General features: G+C 38.6%; 2 protein-coding genes across 4 annotated transcripts in view; one reads left to right on the top strand and one right to left on the bottom strand.

The window, feature by feature from the left end:
- Positions 1-138: 138 nt before the first annotated feature.
- Positions 139-23708, bottom strand: ANKMY2 (ankyrin repeat and MYND domain containing 2). 3 transcript variants are annotated; one of them, XM_068209702.1, is made up of 11 exons: positions 23483-23708; positions 20954-21018; positions 13150-13288; positions 11266-11364; positions 9053-9213; positions 7711-7925; positions 6809-6944; positions 4968-5096; positions 4444-4585; positions 2065-2322; positions 139-408 (listed from the first exon to the last, which is right to left on the bottom strand). In XM_068209702.1, exons 1-10 carry the CDS (start codon positions 23691-23693, stop codon positions 2099-2101), a joined length of 1521 nt encoding a protein of 506 aa, XP_068065803.1. In that variant the 5' UTR covers positions 23694-23708; the 3' UTR covers positions 139-408; positions 2065-2098. The 3 variants fall into 3 exon arrangements, with proteins under 3 accessions (XP_068065803.1, XP_068065787.1, XP_068065794.1); XM_068209686.1 differs by having other exon boundaries at positions 2103-2322; XM_068209693.1 differs by lacking the exon at positions 139-408 and having other exon boundaries at positions 812-2322.
- Positions 23404-23831, top strand: part of BZW2 (basic leucine zipper and W2 domains 2) — a 57337-nt gene continuing 56909 nt past the window's right edge. The window contains exon 1 of the mRNA XM_068209724.1: positions 23404-23566. The gene's annotated coding sequence lies outside the window, so the exon portion shown is untranslated. The remainder of the gene's footprint in view (positions 23567-23831) is intronic.

Below are 23831 nucleotides of genomic sequence, written 5' to 3'. Positions count from 1 at the left end.
CTTTTATCATATGCTGTATAGAGAGCAAAGAAATTAAGATAACAAATGGTAAATAGTGGCAATGTTATAATAAAAGTTGTTTGAAATGCAATTCTTACCATAATTTTGTTACCTGAAAGTACTAAACTGCACACTAACTTTTAGGAAACTGAAGATAAATACTTTTATTTCTTAAAATACACTTCCTCACATATTTCTCCTTCCACTCTGTCAAGGCTTAAAGTCAATGATGCTTTCTAAATATTTCAAAGCCATTCTTTCAGGTTGTAGCTTGTCTTTTGATTTCCCTCCTTCTCTCCTAAGTTAGCACAGAGCCACAGGACAGTCTATGTTGGCAGGGATCTCTGGAGCTTATCTAAGTCCAACCTTCCTGTTGGAAGCAGGGTGGAGATGACATTGTCCGGTGGCCTGTCGGGGAATCAAAGATTTCCAATGAGCAAAGCACCACTACTGAGAGAAAGAAACCAGGATTGGTGCTAGGGATTTTAGCACACTTCCAAAGCCCTGACTCTTTTTCCTTGAAGGGATGGCATTTTCAGAGAATCCTTGAAGAGCAACACACCCCTGTGAGCCCCAAATGCTGTGAGTGGAACAGGGAGGCAGCAGCACTTCTGCATTCCCAGACCTCAGAGTGGAGGGTGACTACAGCATGACTGCAGATCTGAGTTCCAGGTAGGATTTCTTGCCTGCAAATTGTCATGAAGTTGAACTTGTATAGTCAAGCTACAGGAGTCCCCTGCATGTCACATGAGAATGTCACCGTGTTACAGACGCAGGAAACAGAACTGCCACATAGCCCCTTTCTTTAAAAAAAAAAAATCCCTTTATTCTTCACAATCTACTAATCCTTGAAATTAAAACACAGGTACATTTTCTGCACAGGTGGATTTATGTATCCTCACTCTTACAGTTTTGAGAATATTAAACAAAAACTTTCAACATATTAAATAGTAAAAAAATTAATAGTGTTTTCTCTGTTTTGAGGCTGGTCCTTACTCCTCTAATTAGAAGAATACTGCTATATTTAAAACACCAGTGATTCAGCTGACAATAAGACAGTCTCCAATGTTGCCATCCTTATGCAGCAAGTGATATTTTCAGTTATGGCATTCCCACATGTTGATTTCATGAGACACAGAAATAAATCAGAGTGAAAAACAAAGTTGACAGAAGCTATTTTCTAGATCTGGTATTTAGCTGAAATCCGAAGTGAAATCCCAGTTCTATCAATGCACACATGAATTTTCTCATCTAATCATTCAGTTCAGCATGAAAAATACTAAGCATTTTTTGTTTATGAAATAATTCATAAGCAACATCCCACTGTTCTCTAAGGCATCTTTACCTGAAAAATTATTTAGAATGCATTATTCTTGTCAGTCAAAATATTTTGAGTCATTCTGGTCTTCCCTTTGTTAGACTTTGGAATATTTCTGACCAAACCAACAGCGAAATACATATTTCACCATCAGGTTGAGACACCTGAAACAGCAGTTTCATTTACTACAATTGCCATAAGATAGACATTATTTTTGTGCTCTCACTAGTCAAAAATATTTACAGTAATGTCATGAAAAACTGAGAGTTCAGATGACTATCTTCAGAAACTTAATTGCTACTGAATTCCTTCAGATAAAGCTTCATAAAGTGCTGAAAAAAGCCTCAATTTAACACTTGGCCTTCCAGTGCTTTTTAACTACAGGTCTATGTACTTGCAGAAAAAAAAAAATTAAATTACAATTAAAGTAAGTTTTAAGTTTGGAAAACATGAATAATCCAAAAAAAATGCTGTTCATTTTTCACTATGTGGTTCATCAACCACAGAAACTCAAGAGTTTCACTAGGCTTATTGTTGGTATACATACAGATGGATCTATGCCACTAATTTTTAGCAGATAATAAATAGGTATCTTGACAATTTACAACAAAACCTGGAGTATTTATAGATAAAGTAGCCAGTATTCTATCTCTAGTGAACAGAGACATTCTGTCTTTTAAAAGAGGTCTTGCATAAGCCATGCTCCAAGAACTCAGACATGGTCAGCATGAAAAATTCTTTAGTACCCTTGAGAACTCTCAGTCCCTTCTTATCCTCTTCTTACTCTTCAGAATCTTGAACTTTTTGGAGATCAATGTCATCTAAGGCAGTTTCACTCTCCAGTGGACTTTCAGATTGCAGGGCTAGTGCCTCCATCTCTTTGGTAAATTCAGGTTCTTCTGTTCCATCAGTAGGATGATTTGGATCCACGTTTTTTGTAGGATCTGGACCAGGATCTGACTGCTGTTCACTTGTAGAACTACCCTCTACTAGTTGCATTTCATCTAAACAAAAGAGAAATTACACAATTAATAAACACTGAACTCCTTTGCAAGCAAACATTTTTATGGTTGAAAAACACTAGGACTAGGATACTTTGCATCAATTACAGAAGTGATTTATTCAGAAAAGCTTCATTGAAAAAATCCAAACCACTAAAGCTTTGCTTAAGTTGGTATAAGGTTACTCTGGAACCAACCCTATACAAAGCTCTCATTAATTTATCTTCCATTTTTTGCCAGACTAATTTTTTTTCTTTTTTATTACAGAGAGGAGCAGAGTAGGACACTACAGTTATTTTAACTTTCAATTCAAACATGCTTTATTGACACTATTCTTATCACCAGCTTTTCAAAGAATGGCTGCAAGCCAGTTAAACACCGTGTACAGGTGGGGTTTGTTTTCAATCAAAAAGGCATGGACACAACTACATAAAAAGCATTGCTACATAAAACAGACTGAAGAAATTATGTGCTTAAAAACAATGAACTTTGGTTGAAATGAGTCATGCTAAAATTTGTAACTTGACTGCATGGAACAGAATAAGCTATTGCACCTTTACTCTTCAAGCAATGTTTTCTGAGAAAAAAAGTTGTTAAATAACTTTTTTCCCCTGATTCTACTAAGTAGGGCTTGCATGCTAGGACTTCTGAAAAGAAGGAGGGGAAAGCCTAATTGGGAGAAGTAGTTATATCTTGGTTTATTGCTCTGTTGTAATTGATAGACAGCCAAAAACAGTCATAGCTAGCTAGCCACAACCCTGCCAAAGCCCTGCCAAGGTCTTACATGGCAGGGAGCTAAGAGCTTTCAGCACAGGCTGACACGTGGACTTTCTTGACATTCACCCTGTATAGCAGAAACGCTTGAACTCTTGAGTTTGCTTGTAGTTGCAGCTGTTGCATTTGTTTTTTTAATTATTAGTTTCCTGATGTACAGGATTTGTAGTGGGTATTAGTAACTTTCTGGAATAAAACTGCTGTTGATATGAAATGCTCTGATACAACACCATTCACAAGGTGACCTGAAGCTCAGATGACTTCAGTGTCTTACTAACAGTGCATAATTGGATAAGGTCTATAGTGTGCTGGCCGTCTACCTGAATCTGTTAATGAAGATTAACATGTAGATAGTGGAGTAGAAACATAACAGAATATGTTAGCTTCCCTTTTTAGGCAGGAAAGGAGAAGAGCTATCTACCAAGATCCTGCCTCTCCCTCTAAAAAGGACAGCACGTGGGGCATCACCACTCACAGCTCATTATGTTTTGTTGTACTGGGATTTCTAATATCTTGCCTCCAACTTCCACAGTCATCCTGATCCCGTGCAACAGCAGCTCTTGTAACAGGATCAACAGAGGAAACTGTTGAAAATTTCAATTATTACTGATTTATTACTCATTTATATCCTGCTATTTTGAGTACAGCTGAACATTACCATGGTAAGGCCACCATGATTTGTGCAGTGCACTTCTACAATCCTTAAAACAAAGGAAGGGAAATCCAGTAAGTTGTAGAAGAGAAAAAGTGGTTTCATCCCCTACTTTCCTACTATTTCACTTGGAGAAACATGGGAAGGGGCAATACGGTGTTTATTAGGTTATGATATTTTAATTACTTGTTTCCGGAAGGGAGAAAACCACCATGAGCAGTTTAAAGACTACTCCTTGCTTTCCTCACATTCAAAGTACACAACACAATTAAGTTGATACTGTGATTATGAAGAGAAGTATTACGGAAGATTTAACATCTACATTAACCTTTGCAACTGGAAGGAGCAGGCTACTCGCTTCTTATCCAACTTGTCTTAACACCTCCAACAAAAGACAGAGCAGCATTAAAGTTCTGCACCAGCTTGAATAAAGATCTGGACTTTGAAACAGTGCAGTGTAAATCAGAATGCTTCCACTGTAGAAATCTGTGTAACTGCATCATTAAAAACCACATTTGGATGTATACAGCATTTGTAAATTTAAAGGCCAGAATCCCAACAAAGTCAGCTTTGCTGTTATGTTTCATCAAAGATTTTTCTCCCAACCTCAGCTGTTGCAGTTTTAAGACCTGTTAAATTGCTCTTTGTGATGCAGTTAACACAGCATTAGTTTCAGCAAGGGAACAACAGATCCTAACCTTTCTTTTGCTTCTTTTCTTGTTTCCTTTTCTCTTTGGCAGCTTCTAGTTCTTGTTTCTCATGAATTTCCTTCAGGATCTTGCAGACTTTTTTGTGGGTAAACCAGTGTATTTTTTGGCAGTTCTGGTCACAGTACATCACCTGAAAGTTACCAGAGTTATCAATTAATTTTCATGTACTGAAAGAATTTCCTTGCATTTCTTAGTGCAGCAAGTTAAATGTCTATGTATAGCACTTAATGGTATTTTTTAGGTCATATGGAGTGATTTAAACCTATATAAGAATCTATAAAGGGCAGTTTTTTATTAACTCTAAACATACAGAATTTTTGCTCTTTCTTCATTCTTAAGCGCACACACTTGGAAATCCAAGTACTCCTTCCTACTTGTGAATTTCAGGCATCTTTCTCAGAAGAACGTCTTCACTGCAGGCATGCATGCCATTCCTCCTAAGTCTACACAGTAAATAGGGAAGCATTCAAAATCCTCAGCACCTCAGTGCAACTATTTATTTTTATTCTTACCATTTTACATACTGAGCATCTTTTGTCTGCTCCCTTTCCCCCACAAGTTGTACAGAATTCAGCATCCACAAAACCCACTTGGCCAGTAATCGCTTGTGTAAGCACAGAAAAAGCTGTGGGGTCAGAGCCCTGAAAGACAAGAGGTGGTAATGAGATTAAAAGCCAGCACTGTAGCAGACAGGGATGCGCAAGGGAAGAACAGAAACGATGAACTCAAGCGTCAGTCTCACTGAAGCTGCTGCAGCAGTAAAAACATAAAACCAAATCACAGAACTTCAACTAACATGCACAACTTAAGATTTATCTTTAGATAAACTGTTGTATATGAAGTTAACTTAAGCCCTGAGCTTCTGTGTATTTCCTCTGTAAGTTATTAATAAACTCCACATTCTTTACATCTGTAGATCCTATGCAGCAGATTTTTGCAGGTCAGTCTCTGTGCTGGCACACAAAAAAATGTTTCCTTTGTCACTGTTGTGCTCAGTGCACACAGGTGCTATAGACCAAATGGCCAGAACTTGAAATTTTCTATTATTTGCATATTACTAATTAGATGTTATTTGCAGCATCCTTCCCATGCAATGCAAGCAATAAGGTTTAGTCTTTTGGGCAATGATGTAAATATTCCAAAAAAACCACCAAGTAGTTCTGGCTCTAAGTAATTCCTTAAACTGTCAGACTACCATGGAATATGTACAATTGTAACTACTTCAACAACACTGAGATGCCCAGACTGAATCCAAGTAATTGTGCTATGACAAAGGTCAAAGGCTTCCACATAAATAAAAATTATAGTATCTCTTCCTTTCCAGCTCTGCATAATGGACAGAAATCTAATGGAATAAACCGTCTTTGCTTTAAAGGCATAAAAGATTGCAGCCTCTCCTAAGAAAAAAGCAACAGGAAGGAAAATGTTTACTCTAAAGCAAGTTGTAATGCATCACAATGGCTTATGTTTTCACACTGTGTTTATCTTCCTGGCTTAGGAAAACAGTAGAGATTGCATTAAGCCTCAGGATATTTTAGCAGACCTGGAGCCACTTAAGATGGAGCCTATTTTTAATTGGCTCTGAATAATCCAAACACGTCACAAGATTGTTCCAGTTCCCCAGTGTTTGTGCGTACAACATCTCTCTCTCAGAGACCAGAGAGAACATGCTTAAAAAAGAACAGCCACTCTTGTGTAAAATTTATTATGAAGCAATAAATAGTCCTAAAATGAAGAGTGTGCTAGCAAAGACCTAAGAGGACAACTGAGGTTAGATTTTTAACTTGTAATTTTGATTTCTTAATTTAGATATAAGTTTTGCTGCACATTGCATTGTCTCGACTCTCCCTCTCTGTGATAAAAGGAACCCCGCAGAATGTTTCTCCTTTTTCTACCATCATATATTACCAACTTCTTGTGTACAATAGAACAAATGAATGCATTAAATCTAGGAAATTATTCAATCTTAAACTGAATTTAGACATCGCGAAAACAGACTGCAAATTAAGCTTCATTTTTTCTGAATCTACCTTTCAGTAAGTGAACTGGCATAGAAAAACTGAACAGACATCCCAGAGGAGGAAAAGAAAGCTCAGAGACAAGAAAATGGCATCAGTTTTCTTTAAAAGCTGAGGTGTTTAAGCATTTGTTATGGGCACATGAAAAAAATACTAGTTGAAGTACTTTAGAGCATTTTCCTGCAATATGTAAAATCCAGCTCCAGAGAGTTTAGGGACATCAAAACCCTTTGCTTAATATAATATGTTGCAGAAGCTGAGGACAGAAAGTTGTCTCAACCTGGATTTACTATGCAAGTTACTGAGAAAGGATTTGCTTGACAGAAAAAACTTACTATTTCAACAGGAGCAATACTTCTCACAAGCTGCTGGAGCAACGTGGCTTCACAGTAAGGAAACTTCCGGATACTTTCTCGAATTAGCTTCTCTTGATACACAGGGAAACCATCTTTATCTCTCCCTTTCAAGAGGCTAAATTTTTTTAAATGCATGTAAAATAAGAAATCACATAATAAATATATTCAAGAACAAACACATATAGCATATACTCTCATATAGCATATACTCTCTCCCCTTTCAGATTATACAGAAGAATTCACAATAATTTGGCAGCTTCGTATGTTCATCACTGATGAACTATTCAATTTCATTATGTGAAAGCTGACTTCATAATTTATTTTCAGTCTCACAGAGGATTTCAGTAAAAATCCGCAGCGGTCTACGAGGGAACATGATCCTTCTAAAAGTCAGATCACTTACTTTGATAGCAAGATCAGGCAGCTGATTTGTAACTCAGTAGATTTTGAAGATCTGTCTATGTTATTTAAGAGGATAAGACTCATCCAGAATCTGTGGGACTTGCAGTTCTCATTTGCTTAAGTTTTTGAAAAAAAATCTCAACCTGTATGACTGCTGGAGAGCAAAATGGCACAAGAAATGTTCCCAGATTAACCATATTGGACACTGAGAAATTCTTTTTTCAAGGCTATCACTCCCCTTTTTTTCAATCACACATTGCTGTCTGCTGCTTCATGGTGTATATGTCAATGCCAAGTTCTAACCAGTTCCAGCAGAGCTGAAATTCTAGAAATGTTTGCTTTGCACCCAGGAAAGGACAGTGTCACTGTCATAGCCTTTATCCAAACCAATCCAATCTATTCCTTCAGTTGTCTTTTTCCTGGTATCTGTAATGCCAGGGCATACATGTGCTTTCAGACCTCTCTGTAGAAATACTCACCTTTTGATAAACCCATCTAGTTTATCTTCTCGCTCTTTTAAAAATGTAATACATTTCTGGAAGATGCAACTGATATAGTGCATTTTCATAGCAAGAACTTCATTCATATCTTTCTGCTTCATGCATTTCTCACAAATGAGATCCAGAACCTTGTAACATTTCTGCAGTGCTTCTACTTCAGCCAACAGAGGGTTCTCTTTCACCAGCAACACGATCTAGAAGATTGAAGAAAATGTAATCCAGTTAAGACATGTGCATTGGCATTAAAGCTTATGTAGCTCATTGTGGCTAAATTTCAGTGGCGTTTCTAATATTCTTCTACTTCCTTCTTATGCAGTCTTCCCTTTCTTTTTCCAGTCATTATTTACCATTCTTATTCAATATACTGTAATTCACAGTTCCCATATAAGAAAACATTTACAACTTACACTGGTATTAAAAATAACAAGTTTGTTTTGTTTTGTAGAATAAGAACCTGAAAAATCAAAACCGCTTCTAAAGAAAGTTATAGAAACTACCTACGCTATCCTAAAATCTCTTTCCTTTTGAGCACTACTGTCTTGTATGTTTTAAGGACTTGTATGATTTAAGCAGTTTCACAGAACACATCAACCTCACATAATTGTGGAGTACTTCCTGTAGCCTAGTAAGGCACTGAATAAAATATTCTAAGAGAAAACTGTATGCTCTACTCACTCAATTAGCTGCCACTGGTGCACTACTGTCTCTGTGTACAGCAGATACCTGGCTGGAAACTGTTAAAAAATTCTGGACTTTGACTGGCAAGCCCAAGAAATTTGTATTTGAATTTAGGCACATTCATTTCTCTGAACTACACTGGGGGAGCAAACCATAAAAGACATCATTGTCAGCAATATGCTGGGAAGTAAAATAAACATTATCTTGCACATACTTTCACAAACAGCAGCAGTGGTAGATGTTACTGTGGAGAACCAATGATGAAGGTAGGAAGATACATGTTGAGAAAAGCAGTGAGAGATCAATGAGATTTTGTTAAGATAGGAACTTGTTTTATGCTTCCACTTCAAGTGGGGCTGAGAAATATAGCCAAAAAAGACAGTTATTTATGGTTACTGATAGAAGAAATAAGAATTGCTCCACTTAAAGGTGTTACTTCAAGATTCTGGTGTATACAAACACTGAAATATTTTTTTAATCACATCTAAATGTTGAGCCTGATTCTTCCTCATTTTCAGAAGTAGCTGAATTTGCAGATAATGCTTCTGATCTCAGCTGACCTTGCAGAAGAGCAGAATGCTTTCTGACACAAAGAAGCCACTCCAACAAAACCAACAAACATACAATTTACACATTACTCCACCTTAACAGGATGCATGTTGGTAGTAGTAATAATTTTATGCAGAGGCCCAGCTAATTTTACTGGCAGTTTTGGTTCTTTGTCTAAGCCTTGTGGTTTAGTATAGTAGTCCAGCCTTTCACGTGGAAAGAAGTTGTTGATGACAGTCACACAGTCATGTTGACCTAAAGGCACACGAGAAAAAAAAAATCACCAGTCAAATAATAACCAAAAAAACCCCTAAACCCCAATCTAATATAAGCAATACAAGTGAGAATTACCCACATGCAAAGAAGCTTTGCATGATATATTTTGCACTACAAAGAGGCCACTCTTGTCATTCTCTTGCATGTAGCTTTAATCTTCAGTAAGTGTTATTAACTTAGTGACTCCCAGCAGGGAATGCTCTCATGCAAATTCATTTTGAATATCCTGTCCCCTTCCTGCATTCTCTTTCCCTGATAAGCCACAACTAAGAGGACAGTTATTTCTCCCCTAAATTATACAATACTAATAGTCTCATACCGCTGCTACAATATTTCAAGATAAGATTTTTCTGCTTTGTACTTTTGAAATTAATGACATTTGCATGGAGACTCTGAAGTTTTCAGACCTGAAACAGGTATTACTGTATTAGCCTGCGGTGGGAGAAGCTATAAGAACAGGACATGCTTAAAGCTTACCAAAAATAAAAGGATTGTAATGAAAGTAACAAGATGAGAAAAGTTACACCCTCTTCTTGTTTTCTACATCTGATGATACAATGGATTATTTGACTAAAGGGAAAGTAAAACTTATCTTTTCTACTTCAGGACCACATTCTTTAAATTGATTGATTTGTCTTGGCACTAATCCTATAATCAGTAGAAGACACAGCCAACCAAATTCCAGCATTTAAAATCCTCCACTGTTTTATAAGAGACAGTTCTGAGCTAATAGAGCACAGTGTAAGAAAAATGACAGGGGAAGAAGTATCCTCACTTTCCACACACAGGCAGATGAATTAATGTTGATTGGACAAAGAATAAGAAAGGAACAGGAATAGATTCCAATGTGCAGACTTTTAGAGAGCAGTGTATCTCAGTATGCCTGAAAATATTCATGCTACCTTGGTGATGTGATGAGATTTTAAACAAGAATTCTCAAAAATTATATTGGAGATAATATTCCCCATTCACTCCATACACCATCACCTTGGAAAGACTCTCCAAATCCAAAGGATCATTAATAGGAATAGACTTCTTTGATACTTAAATGAATAGTTAAGGTTTTGCTGCTTGAACCTCAAGTGAGCAATGTCAGCCTTTTCTTCTTTAAAACAGCAGAATAATAAAATGGAAACTGAAACTTAGCACTAAATCTCTACTCAAGGAAGTAAATCTAAATGGCAAGGTAGCCTTGAATTCAAACACCAAAAGGACTTGAAAGGGAATTCTCAGGCATTTAAACACCATGAGAAGGTTGTGTCTGAAAGAAAATACAGGTCCTTGTTTTTGGGAAGCAAGAGCTGTGCCATTGGAAATTACTCCACTTAACCTCATAATATTTTATCAATTCTCCTTGCTAGAGAAGTGGGACATTAAGTCAGGAACCTAGTATTGTCAAGGAGGGTAAAAATGTAAAAAGGGCTTATAAAAACAAACAAAGAAAGACCAAAAAACCAGAACAACAGCAAAAAAGCTTGTTGCATGTTTTGCCAGGGATAATTCCGCATGCTGGAATGACAAATCTTTATCTTTTTCTCGTGAAGTTCAGCTCAGTAAGTAGTGACTACCTCAGATAAGGTTCCAAGACTTCTCCCTCTCCCAGAAGTCTGGGAGAAGGGCAGGGGGTGGCTTGCTGCCAGCACACAGCTGCAGAGCTCAGCTGAGTTCCTGACTCCTGGCACTATGGTCATCCTTTCCCACAAGGGCACCTCCAATTAGCACTTGGTGCTGCACTTCAGACCCCTCCAGTGCAACTAGCTTCCTCTTACTATTTCCAAAGCGGTGACATTGCAAAAACTTACACACTTGTATAGCACCTGTTCTCACAGGTAAGATCACCTGTGTTTTTGGGAAATCAAACATAGGAATAGGACACAAATTGACTCTTACATGATGAGATGTGGAAAACAAAGCTCAACAATGTGTCAGCTCAGAACAAGTCATTGAATAATGTTTCTCCAAGAAAAAGCATCAGACTCTAACACTTTACTTCTTTAAGAGTTTAGAAAATGATAATAGTTTTCATCTTACCCACAAAAGCAGCCATCTGAGCTGCTGTCCTTCCCACAGAGTTGACAACATCAGTTTCTGCTCCAGCCTCTAACATCATCCAGGTGATTTCCTTGTTTCCTGAATTTGCAGGAAAGATATGGGGAATGAGCAAGGACAAATCAGAATGTATAATTCTCTATGCTTCAGAAAAAGATTTACTGAATTTCTTAAAGAACAGGAACAGCACTTAGGAAAATGAAAGTTCTTAATGTCATTATTTTAAGCATGGATTAAGAGAAAAGCATGTGCTCATTTAGAGTTCCAGCAGGTGTAACTCTTCTCTCTGCAATGCACATTCAGCTTCCCATGGAGCTTATGAGAGTCATACTCATGTGTGTAGCTACACTAGAGGTTGGTCCCTCTGGACAGCAGTATAGAAGGAAATTCCACTAATCTAGTTTAACAGTTCAACTACATTTGCTATTCTAAGAAGAAAAACGCATTCAGGACTATGATGTAGCAGGAACACAGTGAACAGAACAGATTGTTCCTTTCTCCACAGTGGGAACTGGGTATTCAGACTGGGCTAAATACCAAGTAAAATGAAGCTAAAATTTGATGGGAAGATTAGATTACTTAATTGGTGCCCTTCAGAGACTAAAAAAGGTCACTCGTCAGCACTCCTGCTGGTTCTTTCAAAGGTATTCTTACTCTATCAGTTTTTGTGCACATGCTAAGTACAGAAAAGTGAATACAAAAAGGGGATGGTGAATGAAAATGAATGTTTAAAAACAAAGTCACTTCATCAGTAGTGCTCATGTACCTCTTGTGCTCACAGATAACAGACTTTAAAGTCAACATTCGGAAGATTTCACATCCAGGATGGCAGGCTAAAAGCTCAGCTGTGAGAAAATGGTATAAATCCAGCATTTTCCATACAGTTGCAGTCATTTAACAGCTTCTAAGAATTTGTTTTCATCTATCTGCTGTGGCTGTGATATTGCTCAATACCACAGAACACTGGAATTTCACAAATCTTTTTACTGAAGTTGTAGCTGAAAAACTATCTGACAATCTAGTTGAGGTTTATATACATACCTAAGCCTTTTTTTTAATACTTATGATGAATGAAGGCAGTTTAAAGTCTACCTGCTAAGAAACCTGACTCCTCTAGAATCTCATTTTTGGGAAGTCATAAGTGGCCTATTAAAGAAGATACTTAAAATAACCTAACATTCCCTAATCAAATATTTTCTCCAGAAGGAACAATGTTTTAATGCAGTGTCTTTCTCTCACTCAAGGAGACTACTGGTCCAGCCATCAGGGAAAAAGAATAGGAAGAGGAAAGCTGCAAACCACCACCTGAGACAGGAGAAGATATATACAGCTATAAGCACTCTCAAGAAAAAAATGTAAGAGGAGAGTGAAAATTATTTTGGGAAAACATAGTTTTAAAACTTACTAAATATACTTTTAAAAGCCCACAGGATAGTTGGAAAAATAATGTAGGAGAAAATTTGAAAAATACTGGATTGAGAGGTCTCAAATATTACCAAAAGCTACTGGTGCAGCATCATTTTCAGTATAACACAGTTTAAGCAAACAGAATGTATCCCACTGCACAAGAAAACTGTCCCAGGGAAGTTGAGATCTCGAACAAACAGGACAAAGTAGGTACAGGATAAGTAGACTGTATGCCTCAAAATGCTGAACAAAATAAATTTTTATATGAGCCTGAACAGAAGCTCTCCTTTTGCACTGCCCACAGGATTTTACCAATCATGACGTAGTTGCATGGTTCACATAAATAATTGCAAATCCGAATAATAAAAGCATGTCAACGCTTACTTTTAAATTAACTTATGGCAAATTGTACCCAGTGATGTCATAAAAATCAGTGATCTGAGTCTAGTGAGAAGTTACCTGAAAGTCCAGCAAACATCAAGGCAGTGTATCCGTGCTCGTGTTCATTGCAGTTTACATCAGCTCCGTGTCTCAACAGCAACCTGCACATGTCCACCTTCCCTTTGTAGGCTGCATGCATCAGAGGGGTCATGCCATGCTGGCAAAAGAAAGGAGAAGCAAGTAGCATACAAAAAAGAATGTTACATCTCTTGATCTTCATACCACTGATCATTTTTACTTGGCCATACATATTCAATATAACTACCAAAGCCTCACATCGTATTTTATTTACAAAAACCTCACAAAATCTTCATGAAAATATATGGTTGCTAACATGCAGCAGATTTCCATGTCAGTTTTCTGATTATGCTGTGCTATAGATTTGAAAACAGAGCAATGTTGAACAAATGAAAATCATTTACAGTCAATTTATCATTATCCTTTTATGTAAGACATTAGCATTGAAGACAACTAAGGTTTCTGCTAGTTGGAAAAGCTTGGTTTACAAAACATTTTAGCTTCCTATGTTACTCTTTTCTCCCCTGTTGTGGCTTATATGATAAGCAGCAAGAAAATTAGAAATAGGCTGTTGTTGTTTTAAACATTACCAAGATTTTCAGTCTCTGAAACCCATCTTGCTCATTTTTAGTCATAATTACTGGTAATTTTGCCATCTGCCTCTCTCCCACTTCTCCACCCTTTTGGCATTGTGTCCATTATCAGCCAGAGCTTTGAAAGCCCTCATAAAGACACACAGCTCTTGTCAGACTTGAACAAGCCTGGCTGGTTTGATCAACTGCCCCAGTGCAAAAAGGATTTGCTTCAGCATGGGAGGACTGAGGTGTGATTACAAAGGTAAAGCTGGGGAAACCCCAGAGGAATTTTTCAGAACTAGGGTGAACTGTTAGTGCAGGCTCTCTCCCTCTTCAAGAGCAGGGAGAAGCATGCTGCTGTTTGAGAAAATTGCACAACACTCTATTTTCAGAACATAGTATGCTTTTTCCAATATGCTGTTTATTTTCCCTTAACATCAGGTCAGGATTCATGTTATCAGCCAAGACACTTTAACTGTCCAAGAACATCCTCCAACACTGCATACCAGGGAGAGTGCTTTACTTTGTCCCTGAAGAAAATCGAAATGGCATTCTTTTCCTTTTTTTGCCAGTCAAGGCTGTGTGCTTGAATACATTCATGTACAACATTACTGCAGCTCTGTAAATGCCTGGTAATGAGATACTCTGAAATAATGTAATTGTCAGTTTGAGCCTTAATGTATTTCTTGTTTCAATTTATGACTGAGTGAAACCCAAATAACTTTAATTTACCAGCGTAATTTTCAAAAAATTTCTAAAGGTGATGGAAATTGGAAAAGTTAAAAGTATAATAATTTTAAGGTATTACAGTTTCATTACTCTCCATCCTAACTGAAAATAATAGAAAGTGCTTACTTGATGCATTATATTTTATTAACCGAAATATTTTAGTAAACTGCAATATAACTGCCATTGAAGAAACAAAATACCTAAAGAGATCCCTTCATGAATATGAAACAGATGGCTTTTGCTAGATTTCATTTGGGATGTCTCAAATGTTGAATAAAGACATTCTGTCCTCCTATATAAAATACATTTTATTGTATTACATTTCATAATGTTACACCAAAATCAACTTTACAGGCCAGTCCCAGTCTGGAGTCACAGTAGGGATTTGTCTCCCTTAGCAGCACAGAAAGGTACTGCAGTAAGGGAATATAAACACAGCACGGTTTTTGATGGGAGAAAGAATTTTTAGAAAACAACTACGTTTAAGTTTGGTTATATCTTGAAAGCCAGTTGTTCCAATTAAGACCTGAAGATTATATGACAAAGTAAAGAACTGGGTTTATTTTATCCTCTCCTCCCAGAAAACTGTTTTTTAAAATCCTTTGATTTAATTTTAGAAGTGTCAGGCTGTGGTGTGGATCAAAAAAACATATCAGGCAAAAAATATGTGGATGGTTGTTATAAAATTGGATTTAAAGTCACATTAATATCAGTTTTTCACATTCACAGCAAACAAAAGAGGGTCAGGCTAGACACAAATTTATCTGGAAATGCTTGATAGCCTGTATTATGTCCCTACACAGAAACTGGATGGACTGCAAATACTTTTCTCAGCCTGAATGTCAAAGACAGGTCCAGCAACAATCTGTTTTCTCACAGATGACATTTGGATTGTCAATACAATGTACTTAAAAGACAGAACTTGCAGATGGTTTATTTAGCATACAGATGAAACAAATTTTTGTTCCACTATGAAACATCAGGTGAAGGATCCTTTTTCTAGCTGTTACCATGCAACATTCTTCTGACCAAAAGAATCAAACTTTTTAATCTTATTCCCCAGGACAAAAGTGAATCCTTCCCAGCTGTCTTTTTTTTTTTTTTTTTTTGCAGCTATGTTACATAGTAACATCTTTTCTCTTCTGCAGGGCTCTAAGTATTTCCTGTATGTCTCACCATTCAAGATGAATAGCTTTTGCAGTGCCTCTAAAAATTAGCTGGCACTTCTCTTGACTGGGTTCTCCAGCTCACCAACCAACAAGGCCTCCCTGGCACAACAGGGCTCTTGGCACAGCCAGCCCGGCCATTACAGACCATCCTTCCCAGTTCCTCGTGTTGAAAAGAACCCAAAAGCAGACTAAAGAATGGGATTCTAAGAACTGCTGCCACAGTGGGGAAGTCAATTGATGAAAAAAACCCCAAACAACAAACTATGGGGTCAGTGGAGAGGCAGGGAGATGACTACCAGAACCGGGGAGGGGTTGGACTCCACCACGAGCACAGAGGAAGAAAAAAGCAGATCAATCTCTCGTCAGCATCCAGCTGAGGTGTGCTTCAACAGGATGAATAAAAACAAATTTATGAATACAATAAAATGGGAAAAAAACCCTTCTGCCCCCTAGGAACTACAAAGGAATTTTCCAGCAAAACTCGTGCTCAACCTTCATCAACTAGAGGAATGGAGAAACACATGACAGCTAGGGAACAAGAAGTGGGACAAACAAACAAAAAATGCACAATATCTCCCACTCCAGTGACAATCATATTTGGCACAAAACCCCTCCATTATGTGAACATTTAAACACTCATGCTGACTGTGTAAGAGCACAGACATCATGTGTGTATTGTTTTGTGGCTAACAGGATGACAATTCACCGCTGAAGTAGCCACATAAACCTGTATTAGTCGAGTGAAAAGCGCAATCCCAACATTCACATGCTCACTTCACCCTTCTTCTCAACCAGGGTACCTTGTCAAGATGTGTCATACAGGCTGATTACACTGGAGCAGTCCCTCAGCAGTTACTGAGGTACACTAAGGCATTGCACATGCGAGTACCAGATATTTAAATAGAGCGGGAAAAGTAAAAAAAAAAAAAAAAAGAATGGGACAACTGATAAACTGCTGTAGACACTTGTATGCCAGCTATATTAAAGCATTCACCTCTCCCTTCCCCAGGTCATTTTCCAATGAGGAATGCAGCCCCACATGAACACAAGAAAGAATGTCTTACTTTACCCTTTAGGCTCACGAAACAATTCAAGTCAGAAAATTATAAACAAAACACATAACTCTAGGTTTGGCTTTTACTTGAGACAGTATTTGGGACATTACTAAAAATGATGTAAAAAGAAAAGGTGCTACAAAGCAGAAATACTTGTTGATGTATCTCTTCAAAATCAACTCTCTTGTACTGAATGCTGTTAGTCTAGAAATACAGCTTGACTCTTCATTGGATGAAAGCCTCTAGAAATTTCACTCTTCAAGCTTTTGAATAAGATTGCCCTTAGACATCTTAAATTTCCTAAAAGCAGGATTTTAGGAACAGTTACATACACAAATAATTTTAGCTGTAGCTAAGGATGGACTAATTAGAATACGAAATACTGTTCAGTAAGTGTTGATCACAGTACAGTTCTCCTTTATAGTCATCCTGCTCAGCTGTTAGTTTCACATATGTAACACATTAGATTCCTCTGATGATCTTTCAGTTCATTTGCAGTGATGAAAAGTTAAAGCTTACATCAATCAGCAACCTGAATTGAAACCAGGTAATTCTTACTAGCAGAGGAATTTTCTTTGGTTTGTATATTTTGAAGAACTATGTAAAGAACATCAAAAGACAAAACTCTTCCTCCTCAACAAAGGCCAAGGATCTGGTATTTTCTGCTAGCATAGGATTTTCACACTAGAATAGCAAGATAGATTACCTGAGGAACCTTCCATCGAACATACTCAGTATGAGTGAAGCTACACACATCTCAGCCATGAATAAGCAGGCTGCTGCTGTAATTCCCAGGAAGTATTTGGTTCTGTAGCATTGAGAAGAGGACTGTCTCTAAATTATGTATTACCAAACTGAACAGCTAAATTACCAAACCAGAGGAAAAAAGTAATGCTGCTAATGCCAGATGATAGTTCTGTATGTAAAAAGATTATGAACAACCTTACAGTTATTTTAAATAGAGAAAAATTATAGACTTTTCAGGTCAAGTCTTTTGGCTTGATCTGCCAGGAGATATAGTACTACAGTAGTCCTTTGCAACCTTAACTACCAACATGATCACAGGAAACTTCCACAGTTGGAAAGCCCATGTGCTTCCTTGAGCCTGCCTTTCTCTAACAATCTGAAATATTTTATCCACATGCTGTGGATAGAGTTCGAGTCAGCAAAGTGCTGACAAAAAGTCACAATATTTACAAGCTCTGCGCTCTCAGGGGAAAGAAAAGTTCTGAACACTTTCTCCCATACTAAGTTTCCAAATCATCAACCACTCCATTAAAAAATGACTAAGCAGTGTGCATTTAAGTTAACTATATTTGTTTTTATTTTGAGGACAACTTAAATGTCCCTGAAGTTTTCAAGTGGCCAAACTGTGAAAGACCAGTTTTGCAGAAAAGCCATTGCACTTGTTTTCATAACGACAGCGATTAAGACACAACAAAACAATTGATTTGGTCAGAAAGGGTACTGAGAAAAAACAGGACTGTATCTGCTGGGTATCTCCAACCTTCTGGAAGATGGGCATCTGGGAAATTCATTTGAGTGAAAGGATTTTACTCTGACACTGAGTTGCTGACACTCTCAACAGAGCTCAGCAGACAGTATGAGGTGAAGGGTATGAGGGAGTCTTGGAACAAGTGCAGGAAAAGCAAGCAGACTTAGAGAAGTAATTTTTTATTTTTACATACATGTACCAACAGCAGAAGTAATGCTGAAATACTGCATCTAGCTCATATGTATGTTTTTAAAGTAAGAAGCCGAAACAACTGGAAAGGATTTGAAGAAAAGCCACTATTATAGCTCACTTGCTGCAGAAACATAACTTTAGGCAAGATACTTAAAAGGTCACTGCATCTGGAAGATGTAAAAACGTGACTTGGCCCTTGTATAAAGGTACATAGAGACAGTTGATTGTTAGTAGTTTTTAATGTACAAGAAAGTGGATCCAAGCAGTTAGAATATACAGTCAAACCAAAAATGAAAGGACGAGCTTATGTATGGGTTCTTTTTAAATTAGGAAGTGCACTATGTAACAACCTGCTTCTGATGCTGTGTGTTCTTCAGTCTGAAATTATTAAATTGTGATTGCATGCTTGCTGTACCACAGCTAGAAGACAGAATTACATTAAACCTGTGCTCATTCTGTGGATTTTCATGTAAAAAACTCTTCAAGGATGGAAATTATTTCCTAACTGAATTGAGCTCCCACTTTAATACCTAAGTATTCCATCTTCAGGGCTTCCTTACTTCTTAATATTAACAAAATAAGTAACAGTAGTAATATAAATGTGAATTTCAAGATAAGCAACTAAGGCAACAGAGAAAAAAAATAAGATCTGATGCACTTAGAGCAGTCTCCAGTTGTGGCAACAATGAAAAACAGACTAAGCTGATGTTTAACTGGGATTTCACACACTCTTACTTTTGTATGGATATTAGAATAACACATTGGAGCAAAAATGGGTTATAAAAGAAAAATTGTAACACTCACATAGCTGATGGATTTAAGAAACCTAAACAAACCTGAACCTTCTCCTGTTTAATATGCATGATCACACACCATTCTTGGGAGTAAAAAAGAGTCTGCAAGAAGTCCATTGCATAAAGTTTTATGGGTCTTATGTATATTTAGTCAGATGTGAGACTTAGGTAAATACTGTTAATACTATTTCTTCTACAACAATAGCCTGAGGCATAACTCAGATATGGTTTCTTTGAATAAGTCATATTTTCTCAACACTAATCCTGGATGTTGCACTAATGCTGCAGCAATGCTGCCATCATTCAGCACGACTTCAGCAATTACACTTAGGGAAAACCTTCTGATGTCCATACAATAAAGCACACTTGCAAGCACGTTTATATTGTGTCTTGGGTTCCTAAAGTTCACTGTAAAACTTAGTTTGACTAGTTTTACAGAAACTTGTTGAAATTCACACAATAAAAATTCAGGTTTAGTATTTAACTTGAGAACAATCAGAAAATGGATCTGTTGGCAGAAAAAAAGGCTAATAATATCCCATGAAGATATCTGGTAAAAGAAGTGCAATTTTTCTCCATTCAGTATTCATGAGACTACATCTACAATATACCCTGTCCCATTTTGAGCCTTCCAGTGCAATAAAGACATGGATACACTTAAACAAAATCAATGGAGTTCTACCACTACACAGTAGGAACCTGAGCACTTGCACAGTGAAGAGAGGCTGCAGGAGCTGGGCTTGCACAGCCTGGAGAAATGGCTTTTGTGGGACCCAACAGCAGCCTGCCAGAGCTGACAGGGAGATCACTGAGAAGACAAACTCTTCACTTATGGTGGTTGGAGGGCAAGAGACACTGAACCTGAGCTGAGGTTCAGACATAAGTGAAACACTTTTTCACCAAAATCACAGTAAGAGAGTAGAACAAGTTGCCCAGCAATATTTTACAGTCTCCATCCTTAGAGATTTACAAGGCTAGACATGTCAAAATTCAGAGCAATCTCATCTGACCATGGAGCTGAAGCTGCTTTGAGCCAGAGGCTGAACTAGTCACATTCTCAGAATTTCCTGGTGATTCCTATGAAATTATAAAGCTGTGAAAATAACCAGAGATTAACATTTAAATTGATAAATTACACATGGATTTATCATGCATGATGAGGAATTAGTTTTGCTTGCATGTTATATTTCATATTAATGTTGCATGCTTTAGAAAAACATTGTAAAAAGAAAAAGAGGAAACATGAACATCACATAAGGTTTCTTTCTCCACAAACTTATTCCCACCTTCAGGTAGCACTTCAGGATTTAATCTTCTACATGTTTACCATACCCACTTGTATAAAAGGCTGTGGTTCCATTTCTAATCGAGCTACTAAACCTCCAAGCGTGTTTATGAGACCCAAGCATGGGATGGGGACAGGTGCCATGTCTGTCACAGAGGGACTATGCAGAGAGATTACTGTTTGTGAAGGTGACAAGAAGTCAGGGAGCACCCCCACGTGTTTTGCTGCAGAATTTATCCTACCTTACAGACAAAGCTCAGGCTGGAACTTGAGACAAAACACAGTGTAGTACTTTAAATAACATTCATCTTTAAACTTTCTTTAAAAAACAGTAAGAACTCTTCAAAGGTTCATTACTCAGCTGCAGGCTGGAAATATCTTGAGAGTAACTCTGATTTTCAGGGCTACAGCAACTGCTGTTAGAGAAATGTTATTTAACAACATGAAGGCCTTCAGACCTAGCATTTTCCTTATTAAACTCAGCATAATGCTTGCACAGTTTTGCAGTACCTCATCCAAGCAATTGACATGGACATTCTTGCTCCCCAGTAGCCTTCCAGCCTCCTCGGTGTTTCCTTTAAATAAAAGGACAAAGAGAGAAAAGGGGGTGACAAATATAATAAACAGAGAATCTGGAGGAAAATGGTCATTTCCATTTCTTGTTAGAATCAAAATCTTTGCATGTTAACTGACTGGGATGTAGATTAACCACCAATAAAGTAATTGCACTTAGTGAAGAAGCTTAGGAATGAGCAGTGTTATGTTCTAGAAGCTAAAAGACAAGAACTCACAACATCAAAGAGCAGTTGGAAAGCATGAACTACAAGTAAGCATCCATTTTTTGTGAAGTAACTGACCAACACACACAGGAACAGGACACTAACATAAAGAGCACATGAACAGCTCCAAATGAGTGTTGTGATACTGAGCATTGTAATACATTTGGTACTTTCATCTCTTTTGGAGCATCTTTTGTCTAAAAGAGCTGTCTACATTCTCAAGGAAATTACCTCACTTCAAAGACTTTTTGGTTTGAGTGAAATATGATTTATCATTTACTCACATAATTTCTCCTGTTTCAATTTGAAATTTGCAATGTTTCACATTCACAAGAGTGGAATGAATTTGCTTTTGGTAATAGAGAATAGAGATAGAAAGGACAAGGACCCAGGTACCTTGATCACTGACATCTGTAAAAATTGCCAAACACAAAGTAGACTGAAGTCTGAAAAAAAATGTGCCAGGAGAAACAGGCTACACCTATTTTTCAATTCTACTACAGCTCTTGCAACTTCAGTTTTGGCTAAAAAAATCCCATTGAAATACTAGAAATAATTTATTTTCACAAGGCTTTTTGGTGTGATTTAACTACACTACAGGGGCTTTTACCATTTTTCTTTTAATTAATTAATTTCAGGAAAGAAAGACAATCACCTGAGTAATCTCACACACTTAATAAAGACCCCTGACTGACAGTCAGGGAACCATCAACTAACTTACTCCCCCAGACATACCTATATTCTAAACATGTTTGAAGCTTCTTAAGAACTAGATCAGTTTTCAGAAGAATATTCCAGCCAAAGAACAAACATCAGAAAGAGAAAGTGTTCAAGGGGTGATCTTCAAGTAAATTTTAATACAAGCTAAGCAAAGCAAAGTTGCATTTACAAACTCAGAGTTCTGTATGACACAAAACTGAAGGATTTCCAAACAAGGCACTAAACTGATGGAAGTCAGACTTCTAGAACTGGCCAGAGATAAAAGTTGGAGCCAGGGTCCTCACATGCTTGTGTCTCTGACACAGAGGATCACTTAAATACAACTAAGAGTGAAGCACCAAAACTGCAGTAAAACTTTCATGTATTCAAATTGCCTGGAAACTACATATAGAAATGCATAGAACACATGATATTTTTCATTTGCCTCCAACTAATGAATGCTGTTCATGATTTTCAAAATACCAGCTAGAGGGGAACTATTTCTTCAGGGTTATGAAATTCATGTTACTGGAACCCAAATGACAGAAAATTCCCCTGGCAAGCATGTGTGACAGACAGTGCAATGTAACTGTGACACTCACATGAAATGCAAAACCACAGAAGGGGTCAGGTTAGAAGGGACCACAGCAGTGTGGTTATCTGGTCCAACCTCCCTGCTCAAGCAGGCTCATCCTAGAGCACATGGCACAGAATTGCATCCAGACAGTTCTTGAGCATCTCCAGTGAGGGAGACTCCCCAACTTCTCTGGTTAATCTGTTCCAGTGCGCGGTCAACTGCACAGTCAAGTCCACTCTTACTCAAGTGGAATTTTCTGCCCATTGCCTCATGTCCTGCTCCTTGGCACCACCGGGAAGCACCTGTCTCTATCATCTTGACACCCTTCCTTCAGATAGACATTGATCCCCTTTCCTCTAAGAGAACAATATAAGATAGTATAAAGAATAGTAAAATAGAACATTATAGGGGATAAGAGGTGCAAAACACCCCAAACAAGCTCAAGTGCTGGCAATGTGAGAATAACTTGTCTGCAAAGACGCCCTGGTCTGACAACAGCACATGGGAAAAACCTCACAGCAGGCTAGAAGACTGGATTACCCCCAAGAAAACTTTTTTTTTTTTTTTTTTTTGGCAGCGGACATTAACACCAATAATTAGGCAAACGTCAACAGACATTGCCAGTACGATGCAAGCTTTCCTCGGCAGAGTTAGAGCCGCCCAGCTGAGCTTCCCCAGCCCCGCTGCACTCCCTGGGTGACGCACGCCTGCCCGCGAGGGAAGTAAACCGTGGGAACAGCCGTTCTCCCCGGTAGGGAGAAGGGTGACGGCCCGAAGGCGGGGCGGGAAGGCAGGCGGCCCTCAGCGCCGTGAGCTGAGGAGCGCGGCCGGGGCCGAGGGGAGCCCGCGGCGAGCGGCCGGTAACGGCGCCTCGCCTGCCGCCCGCACCGCGCGGGGTCACGAAATCCCTGCCGGGGCACGGCCAGCGGGGCCCGTGCGAGCTGCGGCCCGCGGCCGCGAGCGGCGAGGGCCGGGAGGGCTCACCTGTGGCGATCACTGCCAGCAAGTCTTTCTCCTCCGCGCTCAGGTCGCCTTTCCTGGGGGGAGCCATCGCGGCCCCCGCGCACGGTAAGGCGGGATCAGCCCGGGACGGCTCCCGCAGCACCCCCGCCCGCGGCACCGCCCCCGCCCCGCTCCTCCCGGAGCCTTCCGCCCGCAGCCCCGCCCTGCCGGGGCCGACTGCGGGGCGAACCATTCCTGCCCAGGGATGGGGGTCGCTGCGTGCCAGCCTCTCGCCCTCCGCCAGCTTTCCACGCGGTGCTGCCGGAGAGAAGGAGCCTGTGGGCTCTTGTTCCCAATTTTCAACTTGAGAAATGCGTTACGCTTTTCTTTT

This window comes from Anomalospiza imberbis, chromosome 1, assembly GCF_031753505.1.
Source record: "Anomalospiza imberbis isolate Cuckoo-Finch-1a 21T00152 chromosome 1, ASM3175350v1, whole genome shotgun sequence".
Classification (NCBI taxonomy): Eukaryota; Metazoa; Chordata; class Aves; order Passeriformes; family Viduidae; genus Anomalospiza; species Anomalospiza imberbis.
The sequence above is the reverse complement of the archived record's forward strand: the minus strand, read 5'-3'. Positions and strand labels throughout refer to the sequence as shown.